Consider the following 27,817-nt stretch of genomic DNA (forward strand, 5'->3'; position numbering starts at 1 on the left):
CCCTAGGGCATTAGCAGAGACAAGTACATCCCTGAGAAGTCCTGCTGGTCCGTGGGTGGGAATGCAAGACCCAGAGCCGCAGGGAGAGATCCACCACTCTGCACGGGAGACCATTCCTGACACCTTTGGTCAACACAGTTGAGACATCTTTGCCAGGCAATTCACATTTGATACAAGCTGAGCCAAGTAGCACTCATGAACACAGGGCTGCAGGAAAGGACTCCGTACGAATAGGGCCCTACAAAATTCATGGTCCATTTTCATCAATTTCACAACCATAGGATTTTAAAAATAGTAAATTTCATGATTTCAGCTATTTAAATCTGAAATTTCATGGTGTTGTAATTGTAGGGGTCCTGACGCACAGAGTATAAGGGGGGGGGGGGGTGGTGGTACTGCTACCCTTACTTCTGACTGCTGCTGGCGGCGGTGCTGCCTTCAGAGCTGGGCAGCTGGAGAGCGGTGGCCAAGATCCCAGCTCTAAAGGCAAAGACCCGGTCTGGTATTGTCACCCTCACTTCTGCGCTGCTGCCTGCAGAGCTGGGCCCTCGGTCAGCAGCCACCACTCTCCGGCCACCCAGCTCTGACAGCAGCAGTGCAGAAGTGAGGGAGGCCTGGTCTGGTATTGCCACCCTTCCTTCTGGGCTGCTGCTGGAGGGGAGCTGCCTTCAGAGCTGGGCACCCGGCTAACAGCCGCTGCTCTCTGGCTGCCCAGCTCTGAAGGCAGCACAGAAGTAAGGGTGGCAACACCCCTAAAATAACCTTGTGATCCCCCTGAAACTCCCTTTTGGGTCAGGACCCGCAATTTGATAAACTCTGGTCTCCCCCATGAAATCTGTATAGTATAGGGTAAAAGCACACAAAAAGACCAGATTTCATGGGGGTAGACCAGATTTCACAGTCCATGACATGTTTTTCATGGCTGTGAATTTGGTAGGGCCTCAAGTATGAATTATACCAGGGGCGTTCGTCACCACCATGCGGCTGGAAGTCTTAGCGTTTATAAGAGCTTATCGCAGAGAGCTCAGGGAACAAGTCAACGGTGCAAGGTGAGGGAGGGAGACCAAGTCAGACAGTGCCGGCAATGGAGCTGGGTTGTTCCACCCCTCTACTAAATCACAGCCCATCGCATGTGTGTGACCACAACCCAGGCCACTAACTGGTTCCAAGCTCCATTATTGCTGAGGGAACTGGGATTATTTAGTCTGCAGAAGAGAAGAATGAGGGGGGATTTGATAGCTGCTTTCAACTACCTGAAAGGGGGTTCCAAAGAGGATGGATCTAGACTGTTCTCAGTGGTAGCAGATGACAGAACGAGGAGTAATGCTCTCAAGTTGCAGTTGGGGAGGTTTAGGTTGGATATTAGGAAACACTACCTAGGTGGATGGTGAAGCACTGGAATGGGTTACCTAGGGAGTTGGTGGAATCTTCTTCTTTAGAGGTTTTTAAGGTCAGGCTTGACAAAGCCCTGGCTGGATGATTTAGTTGGGGATTGATCCTGCTTTGAGCAAGGGGTTGGACTAGATGACCTCCTGAGGTCCCTTCCAACCCTGGTATTCTATGATTCTATGCTTGATGACAAGACCAGATCCTCCTGGCAGACCCTGCCAGCTCCTTCTCACCCAAGATCTCCACACAAGCTCCTGGGATGTGGCTTGAAAAGAAGGGACAGAGGAGACTGGGGGGTTGGATGAATGTATTTTATCTATTATGGCCCAAAAAAAAAAAAAAAAAAAAATTAAAATACAAAGGTTCAACCATGTAAAAACAAGTGGTGTTAGAAACAGCCAGTCCTGCGAGCAGAGCCTCAGACCCCGGCAGCCACGATTTGTTGCGGTGTGTCCTTTAAAAATATAACTCGGTCCTGCCCCACCCCTGAAACTAACCATGATCGTCGTGGGAAAGCTTTTAAACCAATGCTACGCAGGGTGAATTTCCAATGTGTCACCGTGAACGCAACCATTTCCCCCTCCCCCAACCGATAATATTACAGGTGGCAACTAGGTACAAATACTGCCATCTGCCTTGACTGAAGAGCCAGGCGGCCGCGCTACCCCTACTCCTTCCCCAGGGCCGCTCCAGTGACTAGAGAGATTCTTCTCTTTGTGGTCAACACTGTGCAATAAAGGCTTCCTATGTGATAAAGCCCCTCCCCCCAACCCATCTATGCTGGCCTGGCCTGCCCCACCCACACAAGAGAAAGGGAAAGCCTGGAGCAGGCTGGCCTAAGTGGTGGTTATTGTCTCCTTTGTGATTAGTCGGTCATCTGGGCTATGTACAAGTTCCGTAGCGGCGAGACGCCGATTGAAGGGAGGAAAAAAAGCAAAGAAAAAAACAAGTGAAAGAGGTGCTCTCGGGCGAGCGTGCTCACGGGATCCCAAACTGTACAACCAGTTCTTCTTTCGCGTCCACTCGGATCTGCGAGAGCGCACTGAAGGCATAGGCGGCTATCCGGGAGACCTGTGGGCAAGAACCAGGGGCAGCAGCGTGAGTGACAGCTCGGAGGGGGATCACCCACCAGCTAAAGCCATTACAGCCACTGGCTCCCGTCCCGAAGAGCCCCCCCCCACCATCTTCATCTCAGCAGGGGCCGCTGAGCAAGCCAGTCTAGGCTGCGGCACACCGGAAGGGCAGCACGGGGGAAGTCGGCACTGCCCATGCTCCGGCCGCCCCCGTCACAAAGAGCCACCTTTTCCCCAGGGATGTTCCATTTATAGACAGACTGGAAAGCCTAAGGCCCCAGCGGGCGTGAAGATGGCTCCAGCCCAGAGGCAGGGAGCCCAGCTGTGCGCTCCCTGCGCAGAGATCACCTTTCCCCTTCCGGACGCATGCATGCGATCCAATAGCATTCACACTCTGCCGCAGTGAAGGCAAACAAACAAACCTGGGGCTACCATTGGCCACGGCAACGCCAGGATCGCCCCACAAAGCTCTGAATCGGGGATGCCCCACTGTATGCTCCTCCCCATCCCCCACCTTCCAGAAATGGCAACTGAAGCAGGGTTTCCATGTGGCTACCGGCCCAAGAGGCCTCCGGAGCTCCCTAGAACTGTGGGAAAGGAGAACCCACCCAAGGCATTAGTCACAAAGCTGACCGGACGCGCACTTTAACTTCTAGGGCTTGCAGCAGTTTGAGAGTCTTCTACCGGTGGTTAGTGGAGCTGGTCAGAACAAGCGTCCCTCCTGCCCCCTGGAAAAATTCAGCTGTGCCAGAAACCAGAGTGAACATCCCATTGCGTCAGCTCAAATGAAAACACTTCCATTTGTCACACCAAATCGCCAGGTTGGTTTCAAGTCAGGTTGACATTAGACTGGGTCCATCTGAACAGCCTCATGGGAGTTACAGTTTGGGTGCCTCCATTGTCTGGCTTGCCTGGTGAGACTACATTTCCCATGATGCATCAGTCTTCCCTCTTGCTGACCCCCCTGTGATGCATCTTGGGAAATGTAGTCCAGCCCAGGAGTTCAGCCCACAGAGGAAAATGGGGGTACAAGGCACCAAACTACAACTCCCATAAGACACTGTGGGAGCTCAGAAGAATGCAGTTTAGCATCAAACAGAATTAAGAGAAAGATGCTGATTTGGGAATTGCAAAACACTGTGTTGATCAAAAAGCGTCAAATCATGTTTAGACATTTCTGAATAGGAAGTTTTGGTTTTCAGGTCTCTGACTTTTTAAACAAGAGCTGAAGTTGCCCACAGAAAGCAGACATTTGCTGCAAGACATTGTGTTGATAGTAAAAAAAAAACAGACTATCATGATTTTTGGCAGGAGCTTTTCAACAGCTCCAGTGGTAAACCACACTGACCCCACATCACACAAAACTAGCGGACAGTTCAGTGCCCAGAGGCTCGTTTTAGAGAACCTCCAACCACCACTAAAGGGAGAGAGACCTCCAAGGTGATGGGATCTTGGAACCAAATTCAAGAGGTGTGCTCACTATGGACACTACATCCCATGGCAGCTTGCTACTCCATTGGAGCTACGTTTCCAAGGAACAGCAGCAACTTAGTTTGGAAGATTATCTATGGGAAAATTAAGCGTTTCATCCCAAGGGCTTTACCGACTTACAAGCTTTCCCCAGGGAGTGCATTCACACACGACAAGAATGCAGCTGCCTCTGGAGTGGGATGGGGCAGCTATTTAGTTCTGCACAGGACAGCACAGGATGGGAGGGGACAATGTATCCAAATGGAACTGGAAGCAGTTGCCAGAGTTGGAATTCGCCCTGGACATCGGCGCCAACACTCACACGGCCCATTTTTTGTCAAAGCCGCAGTGTTTTTAACTTATCCCCAAGGACACGTCTCCAGCAGCGCCGCTTACTCCGTGCTGGAGGACTGATTCAGAACCGACGCACAACAAATGCCATCTCCTAAGATGGCACCACCATTTGTTCCCGTCCAGTTACCGGCCAAACCCTGGTGAGGTAGGAAATCCGCTTAGAGCAGAGCCCGAGGTGGGACGGACTCAGCGTGTCTGTAGTTCTAGAAGTCCCGGCTAATCAGTGAGGTCATGCCCATTGCTTAGCTGAGCTGATGGCAAGAGGGCTCGGTGGAAGAAAGTGTCTACATTCCTGAACCCTGGCCCTTAACAAGCCAGCACCTCACTCCCGCTAGCCAGCCTCAGCTGGTGGCAAGTAGCAGCGGGGCTTAGAAAGGAGAGACTATGCGGTCTCCTTGTGTGCTTGTGCCCAAGTACAGATCAAGAGAAATCCATAGGCACTAGGCAGCAGGCATGCTGGGGGGCACCGGCAGTGCACAGTGATTTACTGAGCCAGCTGGGAAGGGAATAAAACCCGCTACGTGCCGGGGCAGCTGGCGTGCCACTACTCCATGCACGGATGCATGGGCACGTGTGGTTTAAAATGCTAATGTGTCCGTAGGGGCCATCTAAAACCCAGGATGTTTTTACACGCTCAGCTGGGCTCAGGCAGTGCAGGGACAGCTGGCGTCATTCTGCCCAACCCCACGTGCTTTACTAGCCGGGCCAATGTGGCCGATGGAGGGTTGCGCTGCCACCACGGCATTCGCATCACACTGGTTCTCGTGTTCTGACCTAGACAGCAACGGAAATGCTGTTTGGGAAGGCACCGAAACAGGACCGCCTTAACTCTGCCAGCTTCAAGTCACACACACGGAGCAGGTCTGAGGTGCTGACGAGCGACCTCAGCGTTTTTCCTCTTCGTCCTGTTGAGCCAATCCAGCTTTGGGGTCTGTTCCTTCTTGGGCATCAGCGAGAGAATCGTTTGCCCAGTTCCCGTTACACCTGCGCAAACCCACTGACAGTCCTGGACTCTGCACAGCCTGCACCAGCGGACGTGAGGCACAAGCAGCCCACCTTGGCGCTCCCATCCCAGGGCAGTGTGTGGCGACAGCAGTCGGAGCCGTCTAACTTTTCAACTGCACAAATCTGACCTGCAGTGGACAGGAACCCTGAGGCCACGGTGCAACTTTTACAGTCAGAAGATCCACATTTTGAAGTTTGGGGCGGGGGGGGGGAACGACAGGAGGGATGAGCAGAAACAGGATCTGTAGAGCTTGGACAAAGCATCTAAAGAGGAGCAGGGCCACCACCCAGTACTGGGGTGGTGTAACCAGCCGGGAAGGAGAGGAAAGTTTGGCTTTCATGTAGTAAAACTAGGAATGGGATGAAACCGAGCAAAGGAAAATTGAGGCGGAGTCTGAGGGAAAGCTTGCCAAGAGCAAGATCTCTGGGACAGAGGAATCATCTCCCAGGGCGATCCCCTGTGCTTGGAGCGTTAGAACTGAACAGACCACAGGGGAAGGGGCAGGGAGCCAGCCTGCCTGGCCCTGGGACGGGCAAGGGCACTCGAAGGTCTTTGGTATCCCTGCCTGGCACGAGGGAGGGCACGCCCCAGGCTCCTCACCTGCTGCAAGTCTGGATAGGGGACAGTCTCGCTCGCTAGCACTTGATGCGGTTGGCTGGTCAGAGACGGCAGAGGTGGGAGCTTCTTCCAATGCGTCAGGTTGTTACTCAGCATCGCCAGTCGCGTGCTAGAGCCAGGGGAGAGCAGAGAGAGCCGGCAGTGAGCTCCCAGCGGGCAGAGGCCCCTGCAGTGCAGTCAGCGCCCCCCTGCAGGGCAGCCCGAGGGAAAGGGACGCGGGTCACACGGAGTCTGACTGTGCTCACACAATGTGGGGACAGTCCCAGGAAGGGGATCGCTGGGGGGGTATCGCACACCCAACCAGCCTTCCAGCTGTGGAGGGGGCCCACTTGGAGCCTCCCCGTCTTTCCCTCAGACGGGGAACACAGACATTATTCACGCAGGAGCAGTATTTAAACATCCCAATGCCCGGCACACGAGGCCTGTCCCGAGGGCCAGCCAAGCGTAGCTGCCAAATACCCAGTTCATTAGGGTAGAGCTAGATGGCTCAGGGAACCTGGGGCCTTTGCTTCCATCAGGAAGACACCAGTAGAGCTGAGCTTTTGCGGAAGTGGGTTGGACAGCAGTTGATGGAAGACGGCAGGGCCTGGGTCTCACCAGTATCACAACACGCTGTAAAGGGGCCCAAGGAAGGCAGGCCAGTGCAATCTTTGGCTTCTTTGGCATGAGGGGATGTGGGTTGCTAGATGGGAGCAGACCTTCTCCCCCACTCCTCACGAGGTGCCACGTCTCCTGTCACACATTAGGTTTTGCTGGCACGTTCAGATGCCTCCCCACTACCCTAGGGCAGCCCCGGGACACGCAGCTGGGATTCCCTGGCCAGGCACCCACTGCTCCCCCCAGTGCCTCGGGAGCAAGTAATGGATGGAACGCAGGGCGCATTACACCACCAGTTCTTCCGCCTACAACTGGGCAGCCCTGGGGGATCCTCTCGCACAAAGCCCCAGTCATCCCGCACCGGAACAGTCCATTACCTGTATTGCCTGGCTCTGTCCATGTACTCATGCTGCTCCATTCCCTGGGAATCTGCAGCCGACACATCAATGATGTTACTGGGGAAAGATACAAGATGCAGGTTCGGCTGCTGTTAGTGGGTGGCTCTCGTCTCCTGCCCCAACTCCCTGAGCCATCGCGGCCCACCCACGCCCTTGGAGCAAACACTCGCCGGTGCCAGGCACCACAGTTGGTGAATACCCTCCCCCTTGAAGATGGGGGCAGCATCCCTGATGTGGCAGGGCCAGCTTGGTTCTATTAAGGGATGATGATCTAAGGGGGACGGTGACCTAAGCCCTGCAGTAAGTGGGCAAGTGGGATACTGCGAGGAAACACAAGGAGGGGGGTGCAACAGGGGAGGCCTCCTGATTCATAATGAGAAAGCAGGGCAATCAGCTAGTTATCCTAGGTGCCTGTACATGAACGCAAGCACCCTGGGAAACAAGCAGGAAGAACTGGACATCCTGGCACAGTCAAAGAACTAGGATGTGACTGGAATAACAGAGACTGAGTGGGGAAACACACATGACTGGAGCAGTGTCAGAGATAGGTATAAACCAGGGGTGGGCAAACTACAGCCCATGGGCCACATCCGGCCCGTCAGGCCTTTTAATCTGGCCCTTGAGCTCCAGCTGGGAAGCAGGGTCAGGGGCTTGCTGCGCTTCTCCCGGAAGCAGCAGCAAGTCCCCGCTTCAGCTCCAACACATAGGGGCAGCCATGGGGCTCTCCGCATGCTGCTTCCGCCTCAAGTGCTGCCCCCTGTAGCTCCCATTGGCTGCGAACCACTGCTTCTGGGAGCTGCGGGGCTGGCGCCTGCAGACAGGACAGTGTGGAGAGCCGCCTGGCCACACCTCTGCATAAGAGTTGGAGAAGGGACATGCCACTGCTTCTGGGAGCTGCTTGAGGTAAGCACCACCCGGAGCCTGTACCCCTGAATCCCCCACCCTGCACCTCAACTCCCTGCCTCAGCCCAGAGCCCCCTCCTGCCCTCTGAACCCCTCGGTCCCAACCTGGAGCACCCTCCTGCACCCCAAACACCCCAGCCTGCAGAGCCACCTCATCAGTTGGGGTGGGTCCTGTTTTGAGCAGGGGGTTGGACTGGATGACCTCCTGAGGTCTCTTCCAACCCTGATATTCTATGATTCTATGAAGCTAAGTGTCTTCAAGTGGCATGGAAGTGGCTGACTCACAGTGAGACCCATTCCAGTCCATGAGCTCACTGCATGGATGCGTCACTGAGCTGACCGCACTTCTCACTAGCTCTGGAGTCAGCCTCAGCCTGCAGCCCTCGATGGCTAAAGCAGCGCACTAGGAGTCAGGAGACCTGGGTTCTGCTCCAGCCTCTGACACAGCCTAATGCTGTAACCTTGGGCACGTCACTTAACCTCTGCCTCAGCTTCCCAACTGCAAAGTGGGGGCGATCCTTCTCTCTCCCTTACAAGGGTTGTGAGGAGTAAGCGCTTTGAGATCCTCAGATGGAAGGTGCTAAGGTATAGATGGGAAGTGACGAGCTCCCATTATCTAGTTCCTTACTAAGAGGGAGCTCAGTACCAAGGCTCAGTCCCTGACATCCTCTTAACAGGGCTTTTCTGCCACCTGCAGCTAGTGGGGAAAGCAAAGGGATGCCTGTGCACTGATTTGGAGCCTGTGACCATATTACACCCCTTGGCCCCTGCATTCCTACACTGGCGGCTTGCAGCACGGGGGTGGGGGTGCTTTAAACCCAGTGCAAGCTTTCCTTTGAGCCAGGACCATCTTCAGATTCCCTCCATTTTACAGATGGGTAGGGAAGAATTAAGCAACTCGCCAAGGCCAGAGGGGCTCAGAGGTTCCTGACTCCCAGACCTGGTTAGTTCTCGCACCGTGGCCAGGACTGTAGAAGAGATTCACAGATCCAGGCCAGCACGACCATCCAGTCCAACCTCCTGCAGGAAGCAGGCCAGAGAATCCCGCCCAGTGATTCCTGCAGAGAGCCTGCTCTTGGGGGACCGTGAGCGCCTGTGTGAACAGCGCAGATCCAAGCTCAGCCACTCTGCTGCCTTATCCCCGCAGCTGGTCTCATGGTAGCTGGCGATCAAGCAAGTATACCCTGCTTACCAAGCAGAAATGGTCTAGAACCTTCAGTAACTACGCTCTGTAGCTATAAAATCCTCCTCCAGACACAGTGCGATGAGCCAAATCAGCCCTAGTTTTGTAGCCCACAATGGAGTCATATTTGATGCATTGTCTACAGTTGTTGCTTTTGATGGTAAAGCGCCTTGGAGACTACATTATAGCTAGACTGAGACAAAGATGGGCACCTCTGCTGGGTTAGAACTCCCTTCCGTACACTCAAGGAGCTCGGCAGCCTATTAGCATATGCTGTGAGGACAGGTGTTTGTCATCATCAGAGTCAGGCACTACACATGCCAGGGGCTTGGTCTGACCCAGCTTGGAAGGCTGTGTTTCAGTCAGAGGGGAAGTTACAGAGAACTGTAGGGTCTTTGCACAATTTCCGTGTTCTGCACAATTTAAGCCTCCATAAAGTAGTAAGGATGCCATTCTGAAGCAGAGCAGGTTGGGCTTCTGTAAAGTATATATAACAAATGGAAGAAAGGGGAAGCTGAGAGTAATGAATATAAGTCAGAAGTTAGGAATTGTAGACAATTGATAAGGGAAGCCAAGGGACAACAGGGGAAATCTATGGCCAGCAAAGTTAAGGACAGTAAGAAAGATTTTTAAAAATATATATTAGGAACAAAAAGAATCCTGACAATGGTACTGGTCAGTTGCTAGATGGAAATAGTAGAATTATCTATATTAATACAGAATAGGCAGAGATGTTCAATAAATATGTCTCTTCTGTATTTGGGGGAAGACAGATGATGCAGATAATATACTGTCCATTCCACTAGTATCTCTGCAGGATGTTAAACCAGAAGCTACTAAAGACAAACATTTTTAAGTCAACTGGTCCAGATAACTTGCTTCCAAGAGTTTTAAAAGGTCTGGCTGAGGAGTTCGCTAGACCATTAATGTTGATCTTTCAGTAAGTCAGAGCACTGAGGAAGTTCTAGAAGACTGGAAGAAAGCTAATGTTGGGCCAATTTTTAAAAAGGCTAAATGGGATGACTTGGGTAATTATAGGCCTGTCAGCCTGACATCAGTCCTGGGTAAGATATTGGAGCAGTTGATACAGGACTCAATTAATTATGAACTGAAGGAGGGTAACTTAATTAATGCAAATCATCAGTTCAGGGAAAATAAATCTTGTCAAACTAATTTGATATAAAAAAATATTACAAAGTTGGTTGATAAAGGTAATAATGTTGACATAACATATTTCGATTTCTGTAAAGCCTTTGACTTTGTGCCGCACGACATTTTGATTACAAAACTAGTTCAATATAAAATTTAACACGGTACACATTCAATGGATTAGAAACTGCTTCGTTACATTTTGAGACCTACTGGGGAATTGTCATTGAGCAGGTGTGTTTCAGCGGACACAGTACTCCAGCTGAGGCTTCACTACTGCTGAGTAGAGGGGGACAATTACCTACTGTCTCTTACATACAAAAAAAGGCTAATGTAATTCTTGAATGAGTCAACAATGTGTTTCAGTTACAACACTCAATTTCTGATCCACCATAACCTTCTAGGATCCTTTTCAGAAGTATTACACCTAGCCAGCTATTCTCTGTTTTGTAGTTATGCATTTGATTGTTCCTCCCTACGTGAAGTACTTTGCACTTGTCTTTACTCTATTTCCTCTTGTTGATTTCAGACCAATTCTGATTTGAGAAGGTCCTTTTGAATTCTAACCCTGCCCCGCAAAGTGCTTACAACTCTTCCCAGCTTGGTGTCATCTGGAAATTTTATAAGCATACACACTACTCAATTATTCAAGTCATCAGTGCAAATATTGAGTAGTTCCGGGCCGATGACTGAACCCCACGAGACCTCACTAGATACCAGTCCTCCCATTTTGACAATGAACCACTGATAACTACTCTGAGTGTGGTCTTTCAACCAGTTGTGTCCCATATTATAGTAATTTCATCTAGACCACATTTCCCTAGTTTGCTTATGAGAATATCACATGGGGCTGTGTCAAAAGCCTTACTAAAATCAAGATCTATCACCACTACTGCTTCCCTCCCTATCCACTAGGCAAGTTACTCTGGCAAAGGAGGAAATTAGGTTAGCTTGGCATAATTTGTTCTTGACAAGTCCATGTTGGCTATTCCTTATAATCCTATTATATTCTAGGTGCTTACAAATTGATTGTTTATTAATTTGTTGCAGTATCTTCCCAGGTATTGAAGTTAGGCTGACCAATCTATAATCCTCCAGGTCATTTTTGTTCCTCTTTTTGAAAACCAGTACTATGTTTGCCCTCTTCCTGTCCTCTGGGATGTCACCCATCCTCCATGAGTCCTCAAAGATGATTAGCAATGGTTGTGAGATTGCTTCAGCTAGTTCCTTATGTACCCGGTGGTGAATTCCATCAGGCCCTGCCGACATGAATACATTTAACTTATCTTACTAGTCTTTAACCTGTTCTTTCCCAGCCCAGTGCTCTATTCATCAGTCAATGCGACTTCCCCTATAGGTGGCAACCTCTCTCCGTCTCCCATTGGCTACACAGGGAAACCGAGCCACAGCGAGGTTAAGTGACATACTCAAGACCACACAAGTCAGTGGCAGAGGTGAAGCCAGAACCTACAGTCCTGGCTCCAACCACCAGGCCACAACATGCTAGGATAACGTGTCCTGATAGCATTTTGACACCAAACTAAGTAACCTGCCACAGAGAGACATGGGAGTAATGTCCGAGCACTCGGCCATCCGTTAGCTTCAGGCTCCCTGACTCGGCAGAGGAAAGCACCTTGTTGGCACATGCCCTGGCTGCTGCCAGAAGAGGCCCCTCCACTACGGCCCCACAAGCCAGCATACACCTCTACCCCACAAGCAGGGGTGCGGCTCCACGCTGTGACTTACGTGGCCGTCTTGGCGAGGATGGACGACAGCATGGCCTGCTCATCCGTGCGGGCTGACGGGAGGCTGTGATAATTTTGTTCAGCTCCATTTAACACCTTGTTCGGGGGGCTGACAGCAGGCTCCAGCAGCCGCTTCGTCTCCTCTTCCTGGTGAGGAGGAAGGGGAGTAGGAGAATCAGCTCTGGTTTCAGAGGAAACTCACCTGTTCCAGATGCGAGTAACAGCTTAGATCCTGAAGCAACCCTCCCAGAGCCACTTGAATGGGTTACTTTATACAAAGGACATTTATATATGGATTACATCGACCACCCCAACACGTCCAATGCCTCTCTCCTTGCCACCAGAATCACTTTGCCATCCTACCTCCTGCCGGGGCCATTTTCTCTAGCAGCCCCCCAAGATCCGCTTCAGTGGCAGGAAGAAAGCTACCCTCATGCTCTCTGGGTACCTGAAGATCTTTGCAATCCACACCAATGCAACTGGAAAAAACAGGCTGCCCCCACTGCCAGTAATGAACCATGCAGTCCCCAGGGAGGTTCATCCACTCCCAGGCCTGATAAACACTGACCATCTTGTCCAGTGGTTCTCAACCCACGGCCCAATCAGCACACAGCTGCGGCCCACGTGACATCCTCCGGGCCATACAGGCAGTATATATATTGTGTGGATGCGGCCCACGTAACTTAGGGAGCTGCGTATGTGGCCCATAATGGTAAACAGGTTGAGAACCACTGATCTAGTTTGACCGCCTGCATAACAGGCCAGAGAACTGTCCCCCAAATAATCCCTAGAGCAGACCTTCTAGAAAAACAGCCAGTCTTGATATAACAACTGCCAGTGATGGAGAATACACCATGTACCTTGGTAAACTGTTCCAATGGTTAATCGCCCTCACTATAAATTATTATAAATTTATGCCTTATTTCCAGTCTGAATTTGTCTAGGAGGCTACAGGAGCGGTCGTGGCCAACCAGACGGGATGTTACAGACGATCACTGCTTATCTAAGCCACTCAGGAGGGGCAGTGATCTGGAGTAACTCCTTTGAGGGTTTTGCCAGTATAAATACACCCAACTCTTTTGCTGGGTCAATGTTAGCGCTTTCGCCTGTGTGAAGTGTTGCTTAAAAAAACCCCATCACCCCTCTAACAGACATCACTGTATCAGCAATTGTAGACCCGGTCTCAGTCAGTGATTTGAGCTAAAAGGGGTCAGCTGACAGCTCTGGAGACTCAAGTCCAGAACCCACAGCTCAGATACAGCATGGGCATCAAGAGAGCAAGCCTCCCTGTCCCCCGATTCAATGGATGTGTCCCCACCTGGATGGAGATCATCAACTTGTTTCACCTAAGCTAACAGATGGTTCTAACTTTCATTGAGCACCTGGGCTGGGGGCTTACGAATGAAAAGCTCCACTAGCCCCACGTCAGTCCAGTCCTTGTGCCAGCCACATTGCTGGCACCGATGCTGCTTCTATGGAAAGCCTGTTGGAACAGACCAGCTGGCCAGGGAGTCCCAGCCTGTACAGCGACAACCAAAGCTCCAGCAGCCAGATTCCCTTCTCCTGCTAGGCTCAGAGGGATGCAGCGCAGGAGTGATCTGGAAGCAGTATCCAGTATAGGGCTGCCAATTTTGGCTGGCTGTATTCCTGGAGGTTTCATCACAGGACATAATCTTGAATTCAAGATTAATCTTTCATTCCTGGGGGGTTGGCAGCCCTAATAGTACAGGACCCAAGTTCCCTGTAAGCTGCACGGCCATGCAGCAGCCTTCTTCACGTCACGGAGGCGCTCAGAGAACCCGCCCGGGGGACCTGTTGCAGCCAGGGGAGGGGCGCCCCTCCTCCGGCCCCAACCTAGCCTGGCCCCCAAGCTGCTGTGGCCCACCTAGCCTGGCCCCCAGCCCTGACCCAGCCATGACCGGGGCGCCCCTCCCCTGGCCCGCACTTGCCAGGAGAGGGGCACCTATCCTGTGGCCCCAGCCTCGGAACTGCCACAGTAGGGAGAGGGACCTCGTCTCCCCGCCCCCAGCCCAGGTGCTGTTGGGGCGGGGGATCCTTTCTCCTTTACATAGCCCTGGAGCACCCTCCTGCACACCAAACCCCTCACCCCCAGCCGGAGCCCTCTCACCCCTGCACCCTAACAGCCGAGCTCCCTCCCACACTCTGAACCCCTCGGCCCTATCCCCACCAGATGAATTTTGCTATGTACACCAATATGGAGGTCAGGCGTTACATATCACCTCCATATTGGTGCACATAACAAAATTCATTCTGGACATGGATGGGAAAAATTAGAGGGAACACTGTACAGGACCCAAGAGGAGGGGAGGGGAGATCCCTCCCAGCATACAAAACTGCATCGTAATCCCAGATCTCGCATTCGCCAATGAAAACAGCTCTAGGAAGCACAGACTGTCTCACATGGAGACATTTCCTCCTTCCTCTGACACTGCCTAGGCAGGCAAACACTGATTTAAAAAAAAATGTTTATTTCAATACTAAAAAATAACCCTATTTAAAATTAAATGTGAAATTATGACACTTTACAATGTAAACTTGTTCAAAGCATTAAAAAAATATCCAAAAACAGCACATTTGCTGCCAAACTCAAACCACTGAACTGGTGGAAATCACTGGCGAAGCACCAGGAACCAAAGTTTGCTGAAGCATTAAACCAGTTTTTGACAGCAGTCGCCACTTGTGGAGATGCAGAGAATATTCTCATCAGTTCAGCTCATTCAACTAATGCAGTTCAATGACCAGTTCATTCAAAGTCCAGAAACCTATTGGGGGTTGAAAAGGCAGAAAGCTTGTTTTCCCTCTGCCAATCTCAGAGCAGAAACAAGGTGAGAGAGATGAGACCTGCCAGCTATAAAAACTTGCAGAACAGGGTGACCAGAAACAGTGAAATTCCGTAACTACAGTTAATACCATATTTCCTTTCATTAAAAGGAGCTGTAAGCGCAAAAGAGGTTTTGACACTTACTTTTTCCTCTTATGTATCCAGGACATTCAAAGTAGTTTTATTGAATACAAACAATTTGAAAATATTGTTTACGGAATTAACTGAATTCCAATTCCATCCCAATGCAGCTCAACACAGAAAAAAAATTAAGTGTTATTCACTATCTTCTACTGTAACAGAGTAAAAACTAGGACACTGAATAACCTGATAAAAAGAAAAGGAGTACTTGGGGTACCTTAGAGACTAACAAATTTATTAGAGCATAAGCTTTCGTGAGCTACAGCTCACTTCATCAGATGCACACAGTGGAAAATACAGTGGGGAGATTTTATATACACAGAGAACATGAAACAATGGGTGTTACCATACACACTGGAACGAGAGTGATCAGGTAAGGTGAGCTATTACCAGCAGGAGAGTGGGGGGGGGGGGGGGGGGGGGGGGGGGGGGGGGGGGAGGACCGACCTTTTGTAGTGATAATCAAGATGGGCCATTTCCAGCTGTTTACAAGAACAGTAGGAGGGGAAACAAACAAGGGGAAATAGTTTTACTTTGTGTAATAACCCATCCACTCCCAGTCTCTATTCAAGCCTAAGTTAATTGTATCCAGTTTGCAAACTAATTCCAATTCAGCAGTCTCTTGTTGGAGTCTGGTTTTGAAGTTTTTTTATTGAAGAATTGCAACTTTTAGGTCTGTAATCGAGTGACCAAAGAGATTGAAGTGTTCTCCGACTGGTTTTTGAATGTTATAATTCTTGACATCTGATTTGTGTCCATTTATTCTTTTACTTAGAGACTGTCCAGTTTGCCCAATGTACATGGCAGAGGGGCATTGCTGGCACATGATGGCATAGATCACATTGGTAGATGCGCAGGTGAACGAGCCTCTGATAGTGTGGCTGATGTGATTAGGCCCAATGACGGTGTCCCCTGAATAGATCTGTGGACACAGTTGGCAACAGGCTTTGTTGCGAGGATAGGTTCTTGGGTTAGTGATTCTGTTGTGTGGATGCTCGGGAGTATTTGCTTCAGGTTGGGGGCTGTCTGTAAGCAAGGACTGGCCTGTCTCCCAAGATCTGTGAGAGTGATGGGTCGTCCTTCAGGACAGGTTGTAGATCCTTGATGATGCGTTGGAGAGGTTTTAGTTGGGGGCTGAAGGTGACGGCTACTGGCGTTCTGTTATTTTCTTTGTTGGTCCTGTCCTGTAGTAGGTGACTTCTGGGTACTCTTCTGGCTCTGTCAATCTGTTTCTTCACTTCAGCAGGTGGGTATTGTAGTTGTAAGAACGCTTGATAGAGATCTTGTAGGTGTTTGTCTCTGTCTGAGGGGTTGGAGCAAATGTGGTTGTATCATAGAGTTTGGCTGTAGGCAATGGATCTTGTGGTGTGGTCTGGATGAAAGCTGAAGGCATGTAGGTATGTATAGGGGTCAGTAGGTTTCTGGTATAGGGTGGTGTTTATGTGACCATCGCTTATTAGCACCGTAGTGTCCAGGAAGTGGATCTCTTGTGTGGACTGGTCCAGGCTGAGGTTGATTGTGGGATGGAAATTGTTGAGATCATGGTGGAGTTCCTCAAGGGCTTCTTTTCCATGGGTCCAGATGATGAAGATGTCATCAATGTAGCGCAAGCAGAGTAGGGGCATAAGGGGACAAGAGCTGAGGAAGCGTTGTTCTAAGTCAGCCATAAAAACGTTGGCATACTGTGGGGCCATGCGGGTACCCATAGCAGTGCTGCTGATTTGACGATATACATTGTCCCCAAATGTGAAATAGTTATGGGTGAGGACAAAGTCACAAAGTTCAGCCACCAGGTTTGCCGTGACATTATCAGGGATACTGTTCCTGACAGATTGTAGTCCATCTTTGTGTGGAATGTTGGTGTAGAGGGCTTCTACATCCATAGTGGCCAGGATGGTGTTTTCAGGAAGATCACCGAAGGATCGTAGTTTCCTCAGGAAGTCAGTGGTGTCTCGAAGATAGCTGGGAGTGCTGGTAGCGTAGGGCCTGAGGAGGGAGTCTACATAGCCAGACAATCCTGCTGTCAGGGTGCCAATGCCTGAGATGGGGGCGTCCAGGATTTCCAGGTTTATGGATCTTGGGTAGCAGATAGAATACCCCAGGTCAGGGTTCCAGGGGTGTGTCTGTGCGGATTTGTTCTTGTGCTTTTTCAGGGAGTTTCTTGAGCAGATGGTGTAGTTTCTTTTGGTAACCCTCAGTGGGATCAGAGGGTAAACTGATGTTAGTCTACATAAGTTCTTAAATAAGTGTGTCGAGAGAGTATAGCAAAAAGTACCAAGTTCTACCAGTCAACAAGAATCAGCCTCTTTTGGCAAAAAACTCAAAAATACAAATGCAAAGCAAGATTAAAATTGATTTTAAAAGTTTCCTGCTTGCTGATTTACATGAATCCACCCTGTTTCTTGGGCTCATTCTAGCTTGGATACAGAACAGTGTGCCCCACCAGTAAGCATGACTAGGAGCTGGCTCCCCAAACATGTCCAGAAGCTGGGTAGGCCGTTCCCCAAAGTGAGGCCTTTAGGGAACACAACTACCCAAGAATCTCTGCTAACCTCCGAAGGTTTGATAGCAGCCATGTTTGGTGAGAGTCCCAGTTACATCACCTGCTTCCCCACATGGGCCAGCAGCTATTTAAAGAAATGACGAGTCTTTTGCCAGCTGCTCCGGAGTGATTGTGCAGTCGAGAACAGCATGCCTGCTCTCTGCTACTTTGTTCTACTCTGATTGGTACCAGCCCATCACTCTCAATTAGAACCGACTCGTTAAAATGTAAGGATGCCCCAACCCACCAACAGCACCATCCCAACAAGCAATGAACCAAGAGCCTCCCTTTCCTGCTATCCCTGCAGCCACCCCTGCCAGGTCAGCCTTGCAGGCTGTGGAGAGCACATCCCAGGGCCAGCAGGTGGGGGCCCTCCCCAGAGTTCCTCCACTGATTCAAATGGGGAAGTATCCCCCAGGGAGAGGGGGCCTCACTTGTTGGCTGATCCAAGGCCTATAACAGCGAGGAATGCAGCTAGTCGGAGTAGCCACTCCTGGAGATAACAGGCTGTCTCGGGGACCTGTAATTCTTATGCACATAAGCAGATCACACGGTTAAGCAAAGGCACCCACATATCTGAGAGAAGCCTACGTATACGCAAGGGAATGCATGGTGGGAATCTGAATCAGACCAGGGCAGTTACGGGCAATAAGACAGCCCTGTCTAGACTGGGGAGAAGGGTTGTCCTAGGGTCAGCCATGACCAGATAACATATTTTAGGGTGTTCAACTACTTACACCGGTTGTAAAGTAGTGTTTCAAAAGGGCTAGTTAACACGGTGGATGGTCTAGATAGTCCTGCCTTGAGTGCAGGGGACGGGATCTCAAGAAATCTTCGAGGTCATTTCAGTCCTACAATTTTATGTTTTAAACATGACTGATTTCCTTAGTCTAGACAGGGCTTCCGACATTACACTGCAGAGAGTTTAGATGGCGAAGAACATCTTTCTAAGGCAAGGCATGGAGACAGCTGAAAGAAGGCTGGATAAAACCCTTGTAAATATCCAGCGGGGCCACTCCTGCAGTCAGCACAGGGCAGAACAGGCAGCTGTACTGCTGGTGTCAAATTAATCTGATTAATACACGATTAGACGTGTACCTCGCCCCACAAAAACAACATGGAGCCAGGAGACAGCCAGCTAGAAGCACTGGTAAGCTCTGAAGGGCATATGGAATTTGGGGTGAGACACTAACCTGTAATTAGGAGTAGAGGAAAAACTGAAGAAAGGGAAATGTAAAGCATGTGTCAGCCTGAGCTCCGAGACTGTGGAACAAGACGCTGGAGAGCAAACTGCATGGAACAATCCGGCGCTCGCTGGGAGATGCCCCAATGGGCTTTTTCCACTTCTAACTTAATAGTTCACATCCAGCGGCACCAACAATTTAAATACCGGCCCCTCGGGTCCCTCTACCACTGGGAGTTGGGCAGCCTGGGATGGGACTGCCCCACATCTAGGTTCTGATGACCTTGTTGAAGCAAGCCAGGTTAATCAGCAGCAACTGGGCCTGTGGGCAGATGTCCCACCCCTAGCAAGGGGAGAAGGGGAGCTGTAATGACAGTACATCCCACCGAGGATGTGCATGACGGATGAGCCAACCACCAAAAGAAAGGGCACAACCTGCTCGTCAGGATTACCACCATCTCAGGCCCCACGCCAAGCTTCCCCAGGTCTCTGGGGACGGATATCAAACACCCAGAGTGAGTCAGACTACATGCTGCCGTTCTAACTGGACACACTCCTCTGCCTCGAGAGCCGTTGGGGCAGAGCTGCGCACACCCGCTAGCAAGCGGATCACGGGCTTCAGGAAAGGCCACTCAGCACTGGGAAGAGACACTGACGCCAAACTGCTCCTGTGGAATGCAATCCAAGCCCTTTTGCCTGTGTTGACTGTGGTCCGATTTGTTCAACAGCCCATCAAATCCGATGCAGCAAAATTTTCCTTCCTCGCTGTGTTCAGATCTGGGAGGGGGAGATTTCCCCCTCCCCTGGCAGACAGAGAGACCGACAGTGTAGTAACCACACCCCCAGTTTCTTCCTCCACCAACTTGGAACTCAGTGCCCACACAAACCATCCTTCACTCCCAGATCTCAGCCCTCACTGGGATCAGGCCTGTTGCTTGGGGCTGGGAGACTGACTGCTGGGTGAGGAAAGGGAGATAAGTGAGGGAGGGATTAAGCAATGGGCAGCTAGGGGCTAACTCAGGGAGGGAAGCCAAAACCCCTGGGAGCCCAGCAACCGAGCTTGCGGCTGCTAGACAGCACGGCTGGGGTTGGGGAAGGAGAAGAGTGAAAAGGAGACTGGCCAGGCAGTGGCAGCAGCAAGGGGAGCCAGGTGCAGTGTTCACAGCACCTGGGGCAGCAGCTCCCTCTCCCCAGGAGCTCAGAGGCAGAGCGGGCAGCCACCAAGGGAACAATCGGGATGTCAGTGAGGCAGTCCCTCCGCCCAGAACGGACACCTGGGTGATCCTCAGCGACAGGCTGGGCCTGTTGTGTTCTGAGGGAGGGGAAGCTGGACAAGATCACTCATCTGTTTTTCCTTCCCTGCTCTCCCGTAAGACCTCCTCTGACCTCCCCAGGGGGCCATCCGGCTCTCACCTGGCTTCCTCAAGCTCCATCTACACAAACTAGATCAGTTTCTAAACCAACTGGTGCAGCTGCTCTGTGGAGCAGAATTTTCTGCACCCTGCTCCAGAGGGGTGCTCAGGTTTCCTCTCTCCGCAGTTTCAATCTTGTTAGCATAAGACAGCGGGAGCACCTCGAGGGCTCACGCTGGCACTATCCCAGCCTCCTTCCCCAGGGAGCTCTGCCTTCAGAAAGGGCCTTTTCCGCAGTCATTAGAAGAGCCAGCTCCTACCCCGTGGCTTTTGCTGGGAAGGGTCCCTGGGAGGTCACTGCCGGGGGGCTCATTACGCATGTTTCTCACCACTGACACTGATGAGTCCCATTCACTGTGCCCTAAATTATACATACAGGTGATCTCCGGCTCAGGGCTTGGAAAAGCCAATTGCAAGTATGAGACCCCCTCTCACCCTGCTGGAAGTAGCCGAGGACAAGGCAGAAAGCTCCTTCAGTGACTAGAGGCATGCAGAAATTCAGAGGTATCAGACAATGACTAGCCAGAGGCAGAGAGGAGATGGAGCCCAGGGAAAGCGCCCTCCTAGAAATTCCAGCACCCTTCTCCCCAGCAGCTGACTAACATGTGAGCCCTGCTGAATTGCAATTAAAGTGCAGACTTCCCGGATGAAGTATTGCCCACAAGGGGGCGCTTGCACTTCTCTAAAAATTCAGCACAGCTTCCCTGATTTTAGGTGTCCCAGGCCAGTGGTTTTCAAACTTTTCTTCTGAGGATCCAGTTGAAGAAAATTGTTGATGCTCGCGACCCACCGGAGCTGGGGATGAGGGGTTTGGGGTGTGGGAGGGGCTCAGGCAGAGAGTTGGCGTGCGGGGGTGAGGGCTGCGGGGTGGGATCAGGAATGAGGTGTTCAGGGTGTGGGAGGAGGCTCTGTGCTGGTGGTCAGGGTGCAGGAGGGGGTCAGAGCTCTGGGCTGGGGGTGCACGCTCTGGGGTGGGGCTGGGGATGAGGGGTTTGGGGTGCAGGAAGGGGTTCCAGGTTTGGGGGCTCAGGGCTGGGGCGTGGACTTACCTATGGTGGCTCCCGGTCAGCAGTGCAACCGGGGTGCACCACAAACCGTGCTGCACCCCAAAAGCGGCCAGCAGCAGGTCTGGCTCCTAGGTGGAGGTGCACAAGCGGCTCCGCCCTACTTTCGCCTGCAGGCACGGTCCCCCCAAGTTTCCATTGGCCGGTTGCTGGCCAATGTGAATGCGGAGCTGGTGCTCGGGGACAGGTCCCCGTGGCCCCCCTGCCTATAAGCCGGACCCGCTGCTGGCTGCTTCCGGGGTACAGCGCAGTGTCAGAACAGGTAGGGACTAGCTTGCCTTAGCCGGGCAGCACCGCCAACGGGATTTTTAATGTCCTGGTCAGCGGTGCTGACCAGAGCAAGGCAAGCCAGCACCTTACATGCCGCGACCCACAGTTTGAAAACCACTGTCCTAGAACAGGGGTTCTCATCCTTTTTCTTTCTGAGCCCCCACCCCCACCCCAACATTGCTCAGGCTTCGGCTTCAGCCCCAGGTGGTGGGGCTTCAGCTTTCCGCTCTGGGCCGCAGTGAGTATAATGCTGGCCCTGCTTGGAGGGCCTCTGGAAACCTACTCAAGGCCTCCCAGGGGCTCCAGACCCCTGGTTGAGAACTGCTGTCCAAGAATTTGGATCTCTGTTTTTAACTGAATCTCAGCTGAAAAATAAAAGCTGTTCACATTAGACAGTGAGCTACTGAACTCCATGACTCTCCTCTGAACCAGGGACAGAAAGGCAGATGTGCCTCTAACTCCCTTACCTGTGGAACTCCCTGCCACAGGGTGCAGAGTCCAATACTGCAGATGGAGAATTTAATGTCTTCTATATAATATGTTTCAGAGTAGCAGCCGTGTTAGTCTGTATCCGCAAAAAGAACAGGAGTGCTTGTGGCACCTTAGAGGCTAACAAATTTATTTGAGCATAAGCTTTCGTGAGCTACAGCTCACTTCATCAGATGCACGTTAGCCTCTAAGGTGCCACAAGTACTCCTTTCTATATTATATGGTCAGCATAAACAATGTCCAGGGGTGAACATTCCCCTCTCCCTTCCCCACCTGGTAGCATGGTATTGCATTATATTCTCCGCCTCTCTAAGGCTCAGTGGATACTGCTGCAGATGGATTCATAGTGTAAACTGGAAAATCAAACCCCACAGTCAAGCTGTAAGAAGAATATCCATTTTCAGGTCTATGACAGCTCACTATAGCATCGACTAGCCTTGCTTCAAGCTTTGTCTTTTTCCCTTCCCCTCCAGCTTCGTGCTAGCTACCAGTGGCATCTGCCCACTGCCAGCAGCACCACCGCATTGGCATTCGTTCAGGATTGGCCCTGCAGAAGCAGGCAACTACCACAGGGCACCTCATTACCAGGAAACCACTGAAATTGCAGAAGAGCGCCTACGTGATCAGAGAGCAGGAGGGACCCTAGGAAGGAAGGTGAAGCTAGCTAAACACATCAGCTTGGCTGAGCAATGTCTAAGGGAGAAAGAGGCAGGTAGCTAAGAGGTGTAGACACCAAGGAGCGGGGAGGTCAGTGGAACTTGGGTTAGATGAGGGATGAGGTCAGAGGGGGAATTCATGCTGTAGGGATCAGTCCTGCATTTGCAGGGAGTTGGACCAGATGAACTGTTAGATCCTTTTCTGCTCTAATTCCCATGAGTCAGCTTCCTCCAGCCTGGAGGCTGGACTGACTTCTGGATTCAATTCAAATTATTTCCAAGAACCTGACAGATGGAGAAGGAAGATTCTGAACCACCAGGCAGCCGAGCTCAGGCTCCTGCAGAGTGTCAGCTGTCAAGCTACTACAGACAAACGCATCAGCAACTCTTCGCCATCACGTTCCCCATCTTCAGGATGGCGGGGGATTCTCCGCTTTGCTGTGCTGCATGGGAGAGCAGGGCTGAGCTACCCTTGGCTAGGCAGGCTTGCAGCACAGTCCCCAGGCAGCATCCCAGCGTGAGGAGGGAACAGCACCACCTTAGCACAGCAACGGGCGCCTTAGAAATCCCTGGTCTGGAGCAGCCAGTGGGTGATTAGAGGCCTGCAGCATCAGAGGAGCCGGTCAGCCCCCAAGGCCAAGCTTCCACAGCTGAGCCACCTGTAAGAAGAGGGTTTGAAGCAATCATACCCCACACTAGACCTACCCATCTTATCTCAGACCTCCTTTGTGCCTCTGTAACTAGGCTTTCCTCTTCCTCACTTGCGAAACACTGGTGTAGCTCTTCATAGCACGCTCCTCCCTCTCCTTCCTCCCATGCTCAGCTGAGCTGTGAAAGAGCTTACCGTAAAGTGCCAGTGGCCCTTGAGATAGGCCTGGGACAGCTCACACCTCAGAGCTCCTGTTTCAGGCCTTCTGCAAACTCAGGAAGACATCTGTAATGCTCACCTCACAGTTTGGAGAGGTTTTGCCCAGCCGGAGATTTGTCTGTTTTAGAGATGAAGGCCGAGAGTCTGAAGAACAATAGAGAAGTCTGTCGACACCTGCCTGGCTAGTCCTCTGCACCTGTTTACACCCTTAGTTCACGGCTGGTGCCGCATTTTGCATTCGGTACCTGTGGGATTAATGCGTCTTACACTTAGTCCCCAGCACCCCAGTCTGTACAGTTCCAATGAGATTGCATTCCGGTCTGGACAACGCCGGAAAGATTGACAGAGAGGAGAACAAGGTGATTAAGGGAGAGGCTAGTTTATGAGGCGAGATCAAAGACTAAAGGCCAGATTCACGAAAGCTTTGCCATTTCCTTCAATGGGAGAAGGAGCCAGACATAAGTGCGCACAGCTTGGCTAAATGAGAGGGTGCGGGGGGAAGGGGGAGTGGTCTGCCGTGGTTTCACATGATAAATGCAAAACAACTATTTGAACGGTGTAAACCCCAGGAGGGACAGGAACGCAGAGGCACCTGGGGTTACAACCCCAGACTAAAGATGCCATGGGAAGTTCTACTCATCCATTTGTCCGGCACGTCTGACTCAACCAATCAACTAAGCTGCCTTGGCTTTTAATCACGGCAAAGGGTGAGTGCCTGGCCGGATACATTTCCATGGTGATTCCTCAGGGCTAAAATAATGACATGAAAGAAGATTTACGCTGAATCTCAGGGAGAACTTTCCTAAGGAGGAGATCTGGTCAGCTGGACACTAGTGTCCTAGGTGAAGCCGTGACAACTCCATTGCTTGAGACAATTGAGTTTTCATGTGACTAAGGGAAAAGACCAATTCTGGCCAACACATGCTAGCCACATCCTACTCAAAACAAGCCCTTAGATTAGACTGGGCAAGATGGGAGCAACTACACTGCAGGGAATAATCTGACACTGACCAGAGCAGGTGGGGCATGAAGCATCCCATAAGCCTCTACTCTTATTTCTAGGCTTCTGTACCTGATTTCAGATCCAGTCTGCCATGTACTGCAAAAAAGCCAGTTCTCCGTGGCTGAATGTGGTGATTCTGCTGCATTCTCAGCAGGTGACTGCTGTGTACCCCAGCAAAAGTAAACCGTTTTAACACGCACTCGAAAACAGAAGATTCCCTTTAGACCCCCAAGGCCCAGGGACAGGGAGCATCAGTTGGGGAAGTAATCAAAGCCTGAGGAGCAGCTGCTCACTCAGTGGCCAAGGATGAGACTCTTTCACTAAAGTTCATCTATTAATAGCTGTCCTACGGGCAACTCCACAACCTTTTGGCTTCCACTGGATGGCTGCGTGTAGTGACGCCTGGGCTGAGAACCGATGAACGGCAATTGGGGATGAGACAGAGCTAGACGGAAGAGGACTGTGGAATTCAGTAGATCATTTTAGTCGCACCTGCCTGTCCACTGTTGCGAAAGTTTCTGAAGGCAGAATGACTGGTTCTCATTCCCACACCAGGACAGCCTCACTCACCTGCTGCTCTGGGCATACACTAGTACAACACACCCACAACAGGGCTTTGACGTAGCTACGTCGTTACTGACCACCTGAGCGGAGACAAGGCCTGAATCTCTTTGCCCTACATCAGCAGCCAGGGCTCTGTCTAGACTAGGGTTTAAAGGGCTGTTGGTGGAAAGTCTTAGCGAGCGCGCTCGAGAACGCTAACATAGGCAAGGCAAGCTGTGCTTAGCGCGCGTTAAGCTGGTTGAGTAGAAGCCTAGAGGAGTGCCTAGACTTCAGTTTAAACACCGTAGCACGTGTTAAAGCCTGCCCTGCCCTGCAAGTTCTCGAATATGTTGGTTAGCAAACACATTCTGAGCCCACACTGTTAAATCTTAACTCCTAATAACCCAGCCATGTCCTTTAAAGCCCAGGGGATGAGGCCAAGCTCCATCCATGCCTTTTGACACACCCCCTCACTAGTCCCAAGGGTTGGCCCTCATTCCTGGCCCAAATCCTCCCTCCAGTCATCCCCTAGTGGGGAGCTCACTGCAAGTCCGTAAGGCCCCATTTCCTAAGAATATGATGGAGGCCCTTGGCTTTGCAGGCAACAAAATCAGCCCCAGGGTGGGGAATCTCTTCCATTTCTCACCCCACCCTCCAGGCCCCTCCTTTATCATCTTTCTGGCAAGAGACAGTCTTCACAAACCAAGCATTTTCTGAGATCTTTAGTGACTTCTTTCCAAAAGTGTGTCTAGCCTCAGGCCCTTACAAAAACATACTGATGAATGTTTCAACAACACAGAAACTCCCAAGGGATACCCTGGTACCCAGTTACATTGGATCTAGAGTCACTGATGGACAAAATACAGAGATTGAGTCATTATGGTTTGGAACAGGCCAAAGAATGAGACATGCCATAAACCCCCTGGAGTGGCTGTTTGTGGTCCTCCAAAGTCTCATGTGCATGGGGGTGCATTTCCAGATGGTGAAAAGCGGCAGGTGAACAGCACTTTAGCCACCTAATGGAGACAGCATGGGACACAGTCCCACACCCTGCCCGCTGGCTCAGCTCCAATCTGGGAAAACCAGCTGTGAGCATGAGATGGAAATTCAGTTTCCATGGTTCATTCTATCTATGGCCTTTCTGCGGAAACCGGCAGCAGGGGGAACAGTTACAGTATTAATTATGCTGGTAGGTTTTTGGAGGTCAACTGCAGTCCAGTGGACATTTCAATGAGGTTGCTAAGCCTTCTGCATAGCTCACGAACCAGCCACCACCAGATGGGACCTGACTGACTGTGCTAATTTGCACTAGTGATTTTGGAGGAGAAAGGCTCCGTAACTCATTCCCAACCCATCACCAGTATGAGACTGCGTACTATTGGAGACCCATGGCTGCTGGCTGGAGATAGCCATTAAACCCAGTCCAAACAGGGTGACAAATGGCCCCAAGGGCAGTAATTTCCCCTGGAAAGAGTTGGCTTCCCATTTCCTGGAACTGGTAACTCATTAGCTAAGCCAAATCATAAGACAGAGGCAGATTCCCTCCCCCACCCAGGAGCCCACGAACCAAAGAAGTTTCCCAGGAACCGGACAGACCAGTTAGTGTCCTGCCTTTGCCCTCTGCCTTCCCCAGAGGGACCATTTGAGTTCAGATGCTGGGGAACCAACCCCAGGAACCTTCCAAAAGGATGGTTGCAGATCCTCATCAGGCACAGAATTCTTCAGCTGGTTTGTAACAGACCATTCCCAATGGACCCCTCTCCCCACAGACACCCTGACTCCCATGCCCTCCCCACCCAAACCCACCTGGGGAAAGGACAGACAGAAAGCAACTTCTCTTCCCCCGTCCTATGAAATACCTACTCTCCCAGATCCCCTACTCCCTGTTACACACTGGGACCTTCTTCCCCCGCTTGGTTCCTCCCCTGGAAAGAGGTCAGGCCAGTCAGCAAACACAATGCCGCTTGGACTCCCAATAGGCAGGGAGAGTGACCCCATATCTGGAGAGTCACAGCCTGGCAAGGGAACACCCTCTCCCCAACCCTCACTCACCTTCTCCCCAGGCCCTCTTCTTCCACAGCAGGCTCCACCCCTACCCCCAGCTCTTCTCTGACCCTTTGCTTCCCTAGCGACTGTGGCCCCCGGTCATTCTTCTCCTCCAGCCCCTTGCTCTCTCCCCTCCTCACCACAGCTCTGCTTCGCCTGACACCCTGAACCTGCCCAAAGACCCCTCAGTGACCCCCACTCCTGGACCCCCCACCTAGCCCCTCCTGCATCCCAGGGATCCCCCCCAATACCCCCACCTAGCCCCTCCCCCCCAGTGACCCCCTGCCCTGGACCCCCCCGCCTAGCCCCTCCCCCCCAGTGACCCCCTGCCCTGGACCCCCCCGCCTAGCCCCTCCCGCCTCCCAGGGATCCCCCCCAATACCCCCACCTAGCCCCTCCCCCCCAGTGACCCCCTGCCCTGGACCCCCCCCCCGCCTAGCCCCTCCCCCCCAGTGACCCCCTGCCCTGGACCCCCCCGCCTAGCCCCTCCCGCCTCCCAGGGACCCCCACTTGGCCCCTCCCAGGGCCCGCCCTCCACACACCCTACCCGCGGCCCCCCCTCCTGGGCAGCCAGGCCTCCCCCGCCCCATCCCCGGGGCCCCCCCGCCGCCCCTCACCTGGTCGGTGGCCTCGTTCTCGCTGCTGTAGCAGCACCCCATGGCCGGGCGCGGCGGGGCCGGTCTGCGGGGAGGGGGAGGGGAGGGACGCGGTACGGTGTCCGGCTCGGGCCCTGCCGCGCCGATCACATGAGCAGCGGCGCCCGCCCCTCCAGCCAACAAACAACCCTGCGGGCAGGGAGGGGGGCAGCCGCTCACTCGCCCTTCCCGTTCGCCGCTTCCGGACACGTGACTCGGAGCGCCAATGGCGAGCGCG

General features: G+C 52.0%; 1 protein-coding gene across 1 annotated transcript; it reads right to left on the reverse strand.

Moving 5' to 3' along the window:
• Positions 1-1,686: 1,686 nt before the first annotated feature.
• On the reverse strand, positions 1,687-27,817 carry LAMTOR1 (late endosomal/lysosomal adaptor, MAPK and MTOR activator 1). The gene is made up of 5 exons (XM_037913095.2): positions 27,562-27,817; positions 11,887-12,032; positions 6,885-6,962; positions 5,893-6,019; positions 1,687-2,460 (listed from the first exon to the last, which is right to left on the reverse strand). The coding sequence occupies exons 1-5, from the start codon at positions 27,601-27,603 to the stop codon at positions 2,368-2,370; spliced, it is 486 nt and encodes a 161-aa protein (XP_037769023.1). The 5' UTR covers positions 27,604-27,817; the 3' UTR covers positions 1,687-2,367.

Source organism: Chelonia mydas, chromosome 1, assembly GCF_015237465.2.
Source record: "Chelonia mydas isolate rCheMyd1 chromosome 1, rCheMyd1.pri.v2, whole genome shotgun sequence".
Classification (NCBI taxonomy): domain Eukaryota; kingdom Metazoa; phylum Chordata; order Testudines; family Cheloniidae; genus Chelonia; species Chelonia mydas.

Coding starts and splice junctions, on each gene's coding strand:
- LAMTOR1 (XM_037913095.2), bottom strand. CDS start 27,603: ATGGGGTGCTGCTACAGCAGCGAGAACGAGGCCACCGACCAG. Junction 6,020..6,884: donor GACAGAGCCAGGCAATACAG/GTAATGGACTGT, acceptor CCCTGGCTCTAG/CACGCGACTGGCGATGCTGA. Junction 2,461..5,892: donor CCTATCCAGACTTGCAGCAG/GTGAGGAGCCTG, acceptor TCTTGCCCACAG/GTCTCCCGGATAGCCGCCTA.